The sequence below is a fragment of the Rana temporaria genome, chromosome 4, assembly GCF_905171775.1.
Source record: "Rana temporaria chromosome 4, aRanTem1.1, whole genome shotgun sequence".
NCBI classification, from domain to species: domain Eukaryota; kingdom Metazoa; phylum Chordata; class Amphibia; order Anura; family Ranidae; genus Rana; species Rana temporaria.
Window position 1 is genome coordinate 47833182 of NC_053492.1, and position 15493 is coordinate 47848674.

Below are 15493 nucleotides of genomic sequence, written 5' to 3' on the forward strand. Positions count from 1 at the left end.
CGACCGTGTGTACGAACCTTTAGTCCTCCATAAAATTATCAGAAATTTGTGCTTACACTAGAACAATAGGCAACACTATTATTTTCATTTTGGATAGAGTAAGGTAGGGTTATAGCCCCTCTCAGTTATTTTTTTTACCATCCCTGTCCCATTACAGAGATTTCCCTTCACTTCCTGCCCCATAGCCAAACAGGAAGTGAGAGGAAATCTATGCAAATTAAGGGAATCCACTGCCCCCCAGGCCCTCAGAACTAGTGTCCCCACTTGAAAATTTTAGGGCGGGTCTTAAACAGCAAGGGGTGTGGCCTTGACAGGAAGGGGTGGATTATATTTAAATTAGGGGGTGCATGAGTTTAGTCAGGCCTAGGGCAGCACAAAACCTAAATTCACCACTGGCTGCAGCCATAGAATTCCTCACCCTGCAGCTACACATAACAAAGGGACGAGGTTGCTGGTGACATCACTGACCTAATACGGCCACATGGACACATTTGGTCATTGACGTTGTCCAAATATGACCATGTAGTCATAGATCAATGATGTTACAAGAATCCTTTTTTCTTTGTTATATGTGGCGGTGGGGCGGAGAATTCTATGGCTGCATCCAATTGAGTTGGCAGGCTCCCGCGGGTTCAGCCAAAACCTTAGCCCATCCCTAAACCCCACCTTTCTTACGTTGATGTAGAATGGTTGTTAGAGCTTGAACATTGGGAAGGCAACATGGCACCCAACGTTCAAAAGTGTTTGGCTGCTCAAGCACAAGTACTGTCACATAGGGGGGGTCATATGCTCCTGCATACCCATAATCCCTGATTTGATAGTGGTGCATAGCGTGTGGTGAACCATCAAGTAAGTATACATGCCTGAGGGGGTGGGCTATGTGCAGACATAAATTTGCAAAGTTACAGTGTCTCTTTAAGCACAGGAAATCATAACTGCACACTGATGGAAATGACTTCTCATAACTCCAATGTATTTTTAGCCTAACTAAACCGCTGTGACTTCATTACCGCTGTTTCTAGGTCAGGTTCCTGAGGTGTGCAGGGTTTTTTGTGAAAGAGGCGCAGTCCTCCTTTTTTTTTTTTTGCTATTGTTGGCTGAATGGTCCTTTCCAGCCCCGGAAAGACTGAAATAGCTCCGGCAGCACATGTGGCTTTTAATATTCCTGGTAAATTCAGCAGCTCGCACAGTGCGCGTGTTGGAAACCTTGGGGAAATGAGACACTTTGCCGTGAGTTTTGCCAGGGGTTCAATTATAATTGTTATTATCTTTGTTATCTCATAATAACATCCCCTGTGACATAATTTGCATCTTAATTTATGTAACGCTCCCATTAATAAGGATGTCTACTTTGCATCAATTAGGTAGCAGTGACATTCACGTTCCTCGCTTCTGCCACAGAGGCAATGGGACTTATTGTAAGATAAATATCTGGAATTAAAAAATATGTCTCTTCGTACAAGTAATTGCTGGAAATCAGATTAGCCAGTTAGCAATAATAGGAATGTGATCATTATGTTTTTCCTCACCTTCTGTTAATGTTTATTCTCTAGAAGTAATATGAACATGCATCTAATGATACTAAAGAGAACCTGTTTTGTTAACGTCTACCATATCCATAACAAGACTGTCTACCATACTATATCAAAACTAAGATCATACCAAGATACCATGGGGCAGATCCACAGAGATCTGCACCCGCGCAGCGTATCAGAGATACGCTACGCCGCCGTACCTTACATGGCTTTAGTTTGAATCCTTAAAGATTTTGCGCCATAAGTTACGGCGGCGTAATCTATCTCTGGCGGCATAATTCAAATTGGCGATTAGGGGGCGTGTTTCTTTCAAATGAAGCGCGTCCCCGCGCCGAATGAACTGTGCATGCACCGTCCCTAAATTTCCCGCCGTGCATTGCAAGGACGTCATTGTTTTAAACAAAGACGTGAATTACGTCCATCCCGATTCACGGACGACTTACGCAAAAAAAATTAAAAAATTCAAAATAAACGCGGGAATGACGGCCATACTTAACATGGCAAGTCTAACTATACGCCGCAAAACACCAGCTTTAACTATACGCTGGAAAAAGCCGACTAGAGACGACGTAAGAGAATGCGACGGCCGCACGTACGTTCGTGGATCGTCGGAAATAGCTAATTTGCATGCTCAACGCGGAAAACGACGAGAACTCCACCCAGCGGACGCCGAAGTATTGCATCTAAGATCCGAAGGCGTACGAAGCCATACGCCTGTCCGATCTAACCCAGATGCCGTTGTATCTTGGTTTAAGGATTCAAATCAAAGATACGACGCAGGAAATTTAAAAGTACGCCGGCGTATCAGTAGATACGCTGGCGTACTCGCTCTGTGGATCTGCCCCCATATCTATAAATTGCCTTGTGGTTCACATGAATTAATAAAGTCTCTTATGCCATGGTCATCTACCATATTTTACAGAGACCAGCTATCCTACTATACCAAGACCATATTAGGACTATACCAAAACCATCAACCTTACCATACTAAGATTGACTACCATACCATACCAGGACTATACCAAAACCATCAACCATACCATAGCAAGATCGTCCACCATACCATACCAAAACCATCAACCAAACAATAGCAAGTCAACCCAGTCTGCCTTAAGTCCTCTCTACATGAGAGCAGGGCTGAGAAAAAATAGCTGTATAGATGCTAATGAAGCCAATTTTAAGGACAGACTGCTTTATTATGCTTCCAGGGCTGTGGAGGTGAATGTATTAATTTGTGATGCAGATGTCTAAATAGCATGAAAGTAATGCCCTGTACACGGATGTTTTTCCCGACGGAATTCCACTCAAGCCTGCCTTGCATACACAAAGTTCTGTGAACTTTTGACTGCCAAGAATGCGGTGACGTAAAAGACTATAACAAGCTGAGAAAATGAAGTTCTATGCTTCTGAGCATGCGTTGATTTGTTTCCGAGCATGCATCGGAATTTTGCATGTTGGGATTTGTACATACGATCGGAAATTCCGATCAGTTTTTTTCCTGACGGGAAAAAAAGAGATCCTGCCCTTTATCTTTTTCCAGCAGTTTTTCCATTGGGAAAAAGTCTGCTGGAGCATACACATGGGCGGGAGTCCCGAACCAAAAGCTCTCATCAGACATTTTCCAACAGGAAAACGGATCGTGTGTACAGGGCATAACTCTTCCATGAAGGGAATCCAAGCACCACAAGGCAAAAGGTGGGCTCCAACCCTGGCCCCCATAACTATTTATACTTACATTCCCTTGCTCCCCTGCTACTCCATTCAGCTGGAGAAGAGAAGTGACATATTTGGTATTAGGGAATAGAACTAGAGCTAGGGTATGCTATATGTAGACAGTCCCACCCTTCTTTTTCATGATTTAGCCTCCATTCCCCACATGTACAGTATGCTGCTGGAGCCACACATCAATGATTTTTTTCTGGTGTGCATCTATTATGGTCTGCACAAGTTTTACAGTCTGCAAGATGTCATTTGGATCAAATCACTGTCTCTTAAGCTAATTAGACTGTAAGTTAAAGCAGAACTTTATCCAAAAGGGGAAGTTTCTGCTGTTCTTCTTCCTTTCCCCCTTCTCTGCTATTTTTTTGGGTGTGGGGGTACCTAGTTTTGACAGGTACACACTCCCACTTTCCCTTGGATCCGGGCAGAAGTTCTCCTCCCCCCTCCCTGACCAATCACAGCAGATCACATGACAATTTTACATAATGGTTGGCTTTCATTCATGACATCCATTGTGCACTATTGTGTTGATCTCTTTGATTGGTCACAGTGATCACATGGTACAGACAGACAGGGCCAATTACAGCTCATCTGCACCATGTGATAATATGTGTCCAATCAAAGTTAACCACAGTAGTAAACACTGAATCAATTTAATTCAGTAAAAATTGTTGCTTTATATAAGCACTGGTTGAAATTCACTGGTATAAGCAATCATGGTGTGTAAAAAAATTAAATAAAATCCTGATAATTTACCCAGAGTAGTACAATGTTATTACAGTAACACTGTATTGCTCTGGTCACAGTATGTAAATAGTAAAGAAAAAAAAAATGAAAAAAAGACAACTTCAAAAAACTTGTCATGCCTCTTACTAAATACCTTGAACGGTCTACTTTACAAAAAGGGGTAATTTGGGGGATATTTGTACTGTTATGGTGTTTTCGGGCCTCAAGAAATGAGGTGGATGAGAGTAAATCAGGATCGCTCAATTCTTATATATACGAATATACAGTGGCTTGAAAAAGTATTCACACCCCTTTAAATTTTAAATGTTACACATTTTGTCATGATAGACCAACACAAAGTGGCACATAATTGTCAAGTCGAAAAAAATTATAAATGGTTTTCAAACTTTTTTTGCAAATACAGATCTAAAAAGTGTGGCGTGCATTTATATTCAGCCCCAACCAGAGTCAATACTTTGTAGAACCTCCTTTCCCTGCAATTACAGCTGCAAGTCTTTTTGGGGATGTCTCTACCAGCTTTACACATCTAGAGAGTGACATTTTTGCCCATTGTTCTTTGAAAAATAGCTCAAGCTCTGTCAGATTGGATGCAGAGAAGAGAGATAGTGGTATTTAGGACTTTGAGTGAGATAATGGCTATAGGCGGCCAATGTCTCCATCCCTAGTAGTTGTATGTAGAGGGAAGGGAAGCGGGCAACATGGAGGGGTAGGGAAAGAATATGTAAAAAATAAAATAGCAAGGTAACTAAGGGACTATGAATGAGACAGCGGCCAGTGAACTAAGCCATGGTCTCTAGTCCCAATACTTGTAAGTATGATACCTGGGGAAGGGATAAAGGGGGGAAGGGAGGGAAGGTAGGAAAACCGGGGTGATCGGGATTGTGGGACTTTAAAATGAAAACACCACCGGAATATAATGAATCAATTGGTGAATTAAAATAACATTTATTGAGTACATCAGAGTATACCAAGCTGGATGCAGAGCGTCTGTGAACAGCAATTTTGAAGTCTTTCCACAGATTCTCAATTGGATTTAGGTCTGGACTTTGAGCTATTCTAACACATAAATATGCTTTTATCTAAACCAGGGATCTCCAAACTGCGGCCCGAGGGCCAGCTGTGGCCCTTTGCTAGCAGTTATCTGGCCCTTGGGGCACTATTCCTCCCACTGACACGAACAATGGAGCAATATTTTTCACCGATACTGATGATGAGATACAATTCCTCTTACTATTAGGGGCATTACTCCTTCTATTGACCACCAACTCTGAGGCCATATTTATTTTCACTGATGCTGGGCCCCTGACATTTTCTGCTCCCGCTGGCAACAATTTGGCAATCCTAAAGTCTGAAGGACAATAAACTGGCCCTTTCTTTAAAAAGTTTGGAGCCACCTGATCTAAACCATTCCATTGTAGCTCTGGCTGTATGTTTAGGGGGCTTGTTGTCCTGCTGGAAGGTGAACCTCTGCCCCAGTCTCAAGCCTTTTGCAGACTAACAGGGTTTCTTCTAAGATCGCCCTGTATTTGGCTCCATCCATCTTCCCATTTATAACCTAACCCCCCCCTCCCCCACCCACTTGAAACTTCTCCACAACTTTATGCCTGACCTGTCTGGTGTGTTCCTTGGCCTTTATAATGCTGTTTGTTTTCACACAAAGGAAGCAAACCAAAGAGAACAGCATACTTTTTCATACAAGTGCATGGTACTGATTAGGTGCTTCCTTCCCCCAAATTGTGGCTCCTGCCCTCCAAACCATTACAAGCAGACCGATCAGGAATATAAAATGTTGGGTTTACATATTCTTTAAGTAGTGAAGTAAGGATGAACTTGGAAGTCGTGGAGCTTACACCCTCAGCAAGAAGTCCTCAGGGGCAGATCTCGTGATTCTGTTCTGACAGGTTTATTTTATGTCATATATTGTACTTTCATCATAAGTCTAATTTCAATAAATAAAGGCCAAATGTCGGGACAAGGTTATTCAGCGCCCAGGGCAAACATATAAAATTGCGCCCCCCCCCAGTGATTTTGCTGTCACTACCCCTGTCAGCCTTGTAACAATAGCAACTGGCACAGGGTGCCCCATCCCTCCAATAAACCATTGCGCCCTGGGCAGCCTCCCCTCCTGCCCACCCCTTGTCCGGGCCCTGGTTACATGTAAGTTACCTTTTTTATATTTTTCCTTTATTCAGAATAATTTTTGGAGTGTGTAAAGGGATGTTTAAGGTGCCAAACAAATCAATACTACATCATATTAAAATATTATCAGTATTATTACATATTTCAACATTTAAAATCATCATAACAAGTCTCATGCAATTTAGATTTAAGTACAATGGTTTCTGCCCAACATGTTTCACCAAGATATGGCTTCTTCAGGAGGCTTTTGAGTTACTGTACACAATATTACTAGAAATATAGAAAAAAAAGAACCAAAACACAATAGAAAAACACATTTTATAAAAATGTATGCATCCATACAAGGCTAACTTCACAGATAGCCAGTGTATTGTGTGATATTGTGTGCAGTACCTCAAAAGTCTCCTGAAGAAGCCATATATTGGTGAAACATGTTGAGCAGAAACCATTGTACTGTACATCTAGATTGCATGTGACTTGATAAAAATCTTTTTATTATGACTTTAAATGTTGACATTGTTAATAAATTGATGCACTGGCTATATGTGAAATCAGCTCTCCAAATAATATTTTTTCTATTTCTTAGGATGTGGTGCCTCTGTGCCCGGACCTTTGGTTGATAGTCAATTTTAATTTTTCCTTTATTCATTCACAGGACATGGCTTGTATGATGTCTGGTGTTGCTACTCCGAAAAGGTTCCAGTTGGTCATCTCTAACACAACATTTGTGAACTTTGACCGTCAGACGTGCAGCGCTCTAAGCACATGTACCGGCTGTATGAGGGGACAAGGTGAGGGGGAGGAGATACACATTTACACACTGCTTGAAATCTGAGCTCCAGTCAAATATGAAAGACACAAATGAATGCAGTTCTATATTCATTAAATTTATTTATGGAAATGCACTTAGTGTAAGTACCTGAATGTGACTTGATATCAGCCTCTTGCATCCCCTGAACAGTACAGCACAGCTCAGACTGTGGGAGGGAGAAGCAGCACACAGAGCCAGTCAGTTAAAAAGCAAGGAAAAAACAGAGTGACAGAGCTCATTGCTGTGCTGCTACTCTTTTCACTGTCCAGTCACAGGCTTAGGGCCGGTCCATGAAATGTTTTGAATGATGCTGGCAGTCATTGAACATGGATGACTGAGGACATCTAGTGGCAGAAACAAAGTACTAAGTGATACTTTCTTTTTTTGGGGGGGCCCAAAAGCATTCACTTCTTCACCTATATTCCAAAACGTTCAGCATTGAAAGTGAGGATGTCAGCATAAAGTCCTCCTTTACATAATATGAAATGTGACCTCTGGCATGTGTGTGTATATATTGTTACTGCCCCTGGCCGCAAATGTAAGCTAGGTCTCATAAACATTGTAAGAACATCCATAGGGGCAACAGGGAAATGTACTAGGTTACAGGTAATACTTTTTTTTTTTTGTTGCGGCTTTGCAGCCGTTTTTACTTTACTTTATATTATTCGAACATATCAAATAGGGTTGCACCGATACCATTTTGTATCTGCAAGTACGTGTGCCGATACTTTGCGGAGTGATTTGCGTCAACACAAATAAATTTGGTGCAAATCTGACTGCAAAGAATCACATGCAATTTGAACAGGAATGTGGTGCGATTGCTGTCCGAAGTCCATGCAATTTCTCCCACTGCTCCTGTGTGTCTCTGTGTGTTTGTATAGTATGAGAAAAGCACCATCTAGTGCAAGGGTCTCAAACTGGTGGCCCTCCAGCTGTTGTAAAACTACAAGTCCCATCATGCCTCTGCCTGTGGGAGTCATGCTGGTAACTGTCATTCTTGCAATGCCTCATTGGACTTGTAGTTTTGCAACAGCTGGAGGGCCGCCAGTTTGAGACGCCTGATCTAGTGGGAAGTTTAATAAAAATGTTAGAGCTCACATTACATACTGTATCTGGCCAAATGCAAATTCTGCATAGGTGTCCCAGTCCAGCCGATGGTAGCAAATCACGACCGCTGGAGGTGCTAACAGGGCTGGAGGAGAAGTTCCTTGGCCCCCATGGGTACATCTCCTTCAGCCATTTGAGCAGCTCCAGTGGCCATGATTTACTATTATTGGCGGGACCGGAACACCTCTGCAGATTTAGTATTTGGCCAGATATGTACTGTGAGTTCTAAAATTTTTAATAAACTGCCCTCTAGATGGCGCATTTCACTTTCTATACACACACACTGGAGCGGTGGGGCAAATTGCATGCGATTTAGGCAGGAATCGCACCACATTCCTGTTCAAATCACATGTGATTCTTTGCAGTGTGTTTCCCATTAATTTTGTATTGACGCAAAGTATAATTTTTGGTATCGGGAGCATTTGCACAACTACCGATAGTCCTGCACTGCCGGTATCAGTGCATCCCTAATATAAAGGAACATTGGAATACAAGCATAGTCCGTTCCAAGAGAATGCTCATAATCCAAAGGCTCAGGAAGTATTTCCGAGTTTTTCTGAGTATTTCCAATTGGCTATGTTTGGCTCTGCTCCGGCGCCCCTGCACCTCTGGCCAAATGTGGTACTGCACACCACTGCGGCTTGAATCCTGCTTGTTTTGCGAGACAACACTCGCAAACCGAGTCAGGATTTAAACATTTCCTTAACCGCGCTACTCGCAATCCGAGGTTTCACTGTATCAAATATTGCTGTTAAGGAAGACCTGTACAGTGGGAGCTGTTATTTTTAAAAAAACAAGCAGCTGAAGGGGTGGAGGAAGCACAGATCCACAGAACGGATAAAGCAAAGGCAGGTAGATGCTTGCACTGCCAGTACTCAGGTACATCTTCTTCTCCAGCAAGGAGAACAGTGATCAGAACACTACTGACATCACAAAATCTCGCCTCATATATGGTGAGACTGGCAATCAGAGGCTACAGTGCTTTAGATAATCTCAAACTGCGCATTTCTAGCTAAAGGCCAGGAGCGCCTAGCCATAGGAGATGCATAGCTTTATTTCAAAAAGTATTTAAGACAAAAGGGCTCTGCTTAGGCAAAATTAACATTTCTAGATAGAACAATGAATAAATCAGCCAAGGATGAGTGGAGCAAGGCACAAAGGAAAATTGGGGAAGGGGACTTTAAAGGTGCCTGAAAAAAGTAGGACTTTAACATGAATAATAAAATTATTAAAATGTTTACATATATTAAAAAAGATATAACAATCTTAGTAAAATGTTGAATAAGACCAAAACATTCATGGTTGTATTGTATTACTGTACAGAAACGCAATTCTCGACATGTTTCGCTTAAGTATATAGCTTCTTCAGGAGTTCGTAATTGTCTTTGTACAACGTATTCACTGCAGTACATAAGAAATACATATGAGAAAATATACAGTAAAGACAAAAAATTATCCTAAAAAGAATAATTCCCCAATATATATATATATATATATATATATATATATATATATATATATATATATATATATATATATATATATATATACATACATACATATGCAAAAAACAAAATTATATTGTATCGGACGAACTGAAGCTGCTCTTACCCCTAAAATTGATTTCAGACCAGTATGCACCAGGACCACCAGACCAGATATACAGTGTATATACAAAATTGTATTGTATCGGATAAACTGAAGCTGCTCTTACCCCTAAACTGAAAAACTTCTATCATCATAACTCTTTGGCTCCCTCTGGTGGTTGATGAAGGAAATTCCAGCTTCCAAGTCTTCCAAGCTAGCTCTGTACATGCTTTAGGTATTTATCATCTGAATAGTTTACTACATAGGCAGATACCGTTATTGGAGCTCACTGGGGATTTTTTTCTAGTATATTGTCAATGATCTATATATGTCACAGTATATATTTTGAATTTTTTTAGATTTTAAAATGGGCACTGTGCCCCTCTTATGACATACTGATATCCTATTATTTGGTGGCCTGGTGGTCCTGGTGTGTTTGAATACTGACCTAAAATCAGTTTTGGTGTAAGAGCAGTTTCAGTTCATTCGATACAATACAATTTAGTTTTTTTGTATATATGTGTATATATGCATATATATATATATATATATATTTTTTTTTGGGGGGGGGGGGGGTTATTTATTTTTAGGATAATTTTTTTGTCTTTACTATATATTCTCTCTTATATACTCTCTTATGTATTGCAGTGAATACGCTGTACAAAGACAATTACGAATCTCCTGAAGAAGCTATATACTTTAGCGAAACATGTCGAGAATTACATCTCTGTACAGTAATACAATACAACCATGATTTTTTTTGTTTGAATCAACATTTTACTAAGATTGTTATATATTTTTTTTAATATATGTAAATGTTTAACATTTCCCCTTCCCCAATTTTCTATCATTTCTAGATGTTCCCTATAACGCATCATTCTTCTCTTTTTGAGTTCAAGTCTACTTCAAAGAACATTTTTTTTCTTCTGTTGCAGTCATTGTTTATTTCTTGATCATACCACATCTTCCATATATTTGTCTTAGGTGGATTCACAGTAAAATCCCAGAGACTTTTGTTCATAAACTCGCCCAGAAAACTGTTCTTTCCACGAGCTCATAGTGCCTTAATGGAAGACATTGATGGCTCTTTCTTTGGCTTGGAAGGGAGCCACCTGCTGGCCACCACGGACATCCTCCCAGGCTGCTGCCTCGCAAAGGCTGAAATCAGCAGTGGCAAACCAGCCAGTGTCTGCCCAGCCGACAATAAGTTCCACCGAATGACCATCTCTCTGTAAGTAATGGCAGCAGATAATGCGAAAATTCTAAATCCGGCTTTTCTTAAAGTATAAACGTTTCTTTTGGCTTTGGACAGAGTGGGAGGAATTTCAGCAGTTGTCTGTTATTATTGTTGTCTGTGCCCCCCATTTTACCAAGATTCTCCCTCTCTGTTTGTCCTGTTTACCATTATCAAAGAAAGTAAAAGAAAATCCCAAATTTTGTGTTGTCCCCAGAACAGGAATCTTCCAATGGAGACACTAGTTCTTGTGACCGCGGTGTCCCCAAGGAATTCCCTTAATTTAAAGACATTTCCTCTTACTTGCTATTTGGCTATGGGGCAGGAAGTGAATGGAAATCTCTGCAATGGGACCCCTTCTGCTTCTGGGCCCAATAGAAGTTACATGGTCTATTATGGCTCCAGTTACTGTATGTTCTTGTACCTAACAGCTTCTTATATCCCTAAAGCTGAACCCCAGGCAAACATCTAAATACATCTAACTGCACAGATGACACACATACAGCATATAGTATATACAGTGCAATCCGGAAAGTATTCACAGCGCTTCACTTTTTCAACATTTTGTTATGTTGCAGCCTTATTCCAAAATAGATTAAATTCATTATTTTACTTGAAATTCTACAAACAATTCCCCATAATATTAATGTAAAAGAAGTTTGTTTTAAATCTTTGCAAATTTATTCGCAGCCTTTGCCATGACACTCAAAATTGAGCTCAGGTGCATTCTGTTTCCGCTGATCACCCTTGAGATATTTCTACAACTTGATTGGAGTACACCTGTGGTAAATTCAGTTGATTGGACATGATTTGGAAAGGCACACACCTGTCTATAGAAGCTCCCACAGTTAACAGTGCATGTCAGAGCACAAACCAAGCCATGGAGTCCAAGGAATTGTCTGTAGATCTCCAAGACAGGATTGTATCAAGGCACAGATCATCCGTAAATGAAAGAAGTTTGGAACCACCCCGACTCTTCCTAGAGCGTGCCGCCCGGCCAAACTGAGGGGAGAAGTGCCTTAGTCAGGGAGGTGACCAAGAACCCATTTGTCCCTCTTACAGAGCTCCAGCATTTGTCTGTAAAGAGAGCAGAAACTTCCAAAAGAACAACCATCTCTCCATCAATCAGACCTGTATGGTATGAGTGGCCAGACGGAAGCAAATCCACAGTAAAAGGCACATGATAGCCCACCTGGAGTTTGCCGAAAGGCACCTGAAGGACTCTCAGACCATGAAAAACAAAATTCTCTGCTCTGATAAAACAAAGATTGAACTCTTTGGTCTGAATGGCAAGCGTCATGTCTGGAGGAACCCAGGCACCACTCATCACCTGGCCAATACCATCCGGTATTTCAGCGGCAAGAACTTGGAGACTAGTCAGGATCAGGGGAAAGATGAATGCAGCAATGTACAGAGGCATTCTTGATGAAAACCTGCTCCAGAGCGCTCTGAACCTCAGACTTGGGCGAAGGTTTACCTTCCAACAGGACAACAACCCTAAGAACACAGCCAAGATAACAAAGACGTGGCTACGGGACAACTCTGTGAATGTCCTTGAGTAACCCAGCCAGAGACCAGACTTTAACCAGATTAAACATCTTTTGAGAGATCTGAAAATGTCTGTGCACCGACGCTCCCCATCCAACCTAAAGCAGCTTGAAAGGTCCTACAGAGAAGAATGGGAGAAATTGTCCAAAAATAGGTGCACCAAGCTTGTAGCATCATACTCAATAAGACTTGAGGCTGTAATTGGTGCCAAAGGTGCTTCAACAAAGTATCGAGCAAAGGCTGTGAATATTCATGTACATGGCATTTATTTTTTTAATTTTTAATTTGAAAATAATGAATTTAATTAATTTTGGAATAAGGCTGTAACATAAAATGTGGAAAAGGTGAAGTGCTGTGAATACTTTCTGGATGCACTATGTGTGTGTGTGTATATATATATATATATATATATATATATGTTGTGAGGGGTTAGCTCGGTAGCGGGGGGTGTGACCCCTTGGATGGGTTCACCACACACTGAATTTCTACAGACTGGCAGTCGAAGACGGTTGAAAACAAAGTTTTTGGATTATTTTTCCACACAGGAACCTATCTATAAAGTCTAACACAGCCTACTGCTGGGTAGACAGTGCTGGCCATACAGCACAAAACAATAGTCTTTTGATTTTTTTTCACACAGCAAAATCAATCCTCTTCTCACCTTCACACAAGGCTTTCTGGCACTGCTCTCCTACTCACACAGACTCAGGATGTTGCAGCCAATCAGTGGTAATCCTTTGGACTTCTTATAGAGGCCTTTAATTGCCTCACTCTGAACAGCTGGAGTCTTCCAACGGCCCCTAGCCTTCCTGGCTATTTCTGCAGCCGACGCCCAATAATGATTGGTGTATTGTCTAAAGAAGGCAGAAATGTATGTTCCATCTGTGACAACACCCACAGATCTACCTGACTTCCTGTCACAATATATATATATATATATATATATATATATATATATATATATATATATTGCAAATAGATAGATAGAGTTATATAGGTATATATAGGAACATGTTTTTTCTCTGCTGCAGCAAAGTAGTACACCTACAGTACTCCGTCCCCAGCCTTTGAATGGACAGTGAAGGAGAATCAGCAGACCAATGAACTCAACTTATATCTCTTTCACTCTGCTGTCTCCTCCCATCAACATGGTAGCACATGTACACTGCAGCACAACTGACTGGCTCCTTGTGTTGCATATCTTTTTCACAGTCTAAACTCTGCTTTTTCAATCACTATTAACCCTATACAGGTAAAGTAGCGCTATAACATCCACGTTTGTATCCAGAAAATAAAACACACACAATTGTATATAAAGGAACAAAAATGTAATGAATATATGTAAAAAATTACAAATTAAAAAAAAATATACATCCATTGTCCACACGTGATTAAAAAGTCCAAAATAAACAAAAATATCCTGCGTTGTAGATTAAATCCTGTTCAACAATCCACCACATGCTTTAGTGACACCCACTCCCTGCAGAACACTCACTCACCAGAATGTATTGCTTTTAATTCTTATGATAGGCCAAATGCACTTTTATTCCTATAGAATTTATCAATCATCAGCTGGGTCATCCACTCATCCCTCTTTTGATGGTTATACTCTGCAACAGAAAAAGAAGGAAATCTAAAATAGTGTGATATTGTTAAAACACCTTAATTGAAATTTCCCTGCCATCACTGGGGCAGATTGAGGTACCTGCGCGCCTAGTTACGGCGGCGCAGCATATTGTATTTACGCTACGCCGACGCAACTTACAGGAGCAAGTGCAGTATTCACAAAGCACTTGCTGCGTAAGTTGTGGCGGCGTATGGTAAATGGGGCCGGCGTAAGCCCGCGTAATTCAAATGTGGAAGGGGGGGGCGTGTTTTATTTGTAATGTATGATGACCTGACGTGATTGACGTGTTTTACGAACGGCGCATGCGCCGTCCGTGTACATATCCCAGTGTGCATTGCTCTCAAGTACGCCGCAACAACGTATTGGTTTCGACGTGAACGTAAATTACGTCCAGCCCTATTCGCGAATGACTTACGCAAACGACGTAAAAAATTAAAATTTCGAAGCGGGAACGACGTCCATACTTAACATTGGCTGCGCCTCCTAATAGCAGGAGCAACGTTACGCCGAAAAAGCCTTACGCAAACAACGTAAAAAACTACCGCCGGGCGCACATACGTTTGTGAATCGACGTAACTAGGTAATTCGCATATTCTACGCCGAAAACAACTGAAGCGCCCCTAGCGGTCAACGTAATATTGCACACAATTATACGTCGCCGCATTCAAGTTATGTCGGGCGGAGGAAGCCTATTTTTTTAGCGTATCTGCCTTTGAGAATCGGCGTAACGGTACGCCGGCACATATTTCAAATTACGGCGCCGTATCTGGAGATATGCCGCCGTAAAAGCTACCTGAATCTGCCCCACTACTACTCACAATTAAAGTAAAAATAGCCTACTCAGAACATCCACCATAGAAGTAACCAACATAAATTCCTCCCTCCGCCAGAGCACCAAAGTGTGGGAGCATGGACTGGTGTAGACAGACACTCTCACTATCTCTCCAGAGCCAATACCTCCATCAAATCTGGTATGCCACGTTCAGTACGGTGTATGTCGCCACTTCCAGTTGTCGTACAGCCATTGCTGATGCGTTTCGTCATTACAACTTCATCCAAGGGGATTGGCTGTACGGCGCTGCAAACTTCCATTTATGCCCTCCTGGGATAGACCTGTTAACACAAAGTGAACGAACTTAATGATGGCCTCTAACTACAGGAGAGTCAGGACGCCCACTAACACACATCTCCTTTCTCTATCTGCAACATAGAGAGCGTCCTGACTCTCCTGTAGTCCATGGTATGGGGCGAGCACGACACTCCACACCAGGGAGAAAGCCTCGCATTACTGTGTGGAGTTACAGACAGAAGAACGGGAAGTAAGGATTTCTCAGAAGAAATAAGGACATTTAAAAGAAAAATTGAAGGATGAGGTAAGTGAAGGAGGACTGCACTAAGGTAAATGAAGCTATTTAGGAAAAAAATTACCTTTACAGCCC

At 41.4% G+C, this 15493-nt stretch overlaps 1 protein-coding gene across 1 annotated transcript in view; it reads left to right on the top strand.

Annotated features, from left to right (window-relative positions):
• The window catches only part of LOC120936193 (fibrocystin-like), an 87418-nt gene that overhangs the window by 11614 nt on the left and 60311 nt on the right, over nucleotides 1-15493 (top strand). The window contains exons 4-5 of the mRNA XM_040348361.1: nucleotides 6796-6931; nucleotides 10630-10876. Of these exons, the coding sequence (XP_040204295.1) occupies nucleotides 6796-6931; nucleotides 10630-10876 (383 nt within the window). The remainder of the gene's footprint in view (nucleotides 1-6795; nucleotides 6932-10629; nucleotides 10877-15493) is intronic.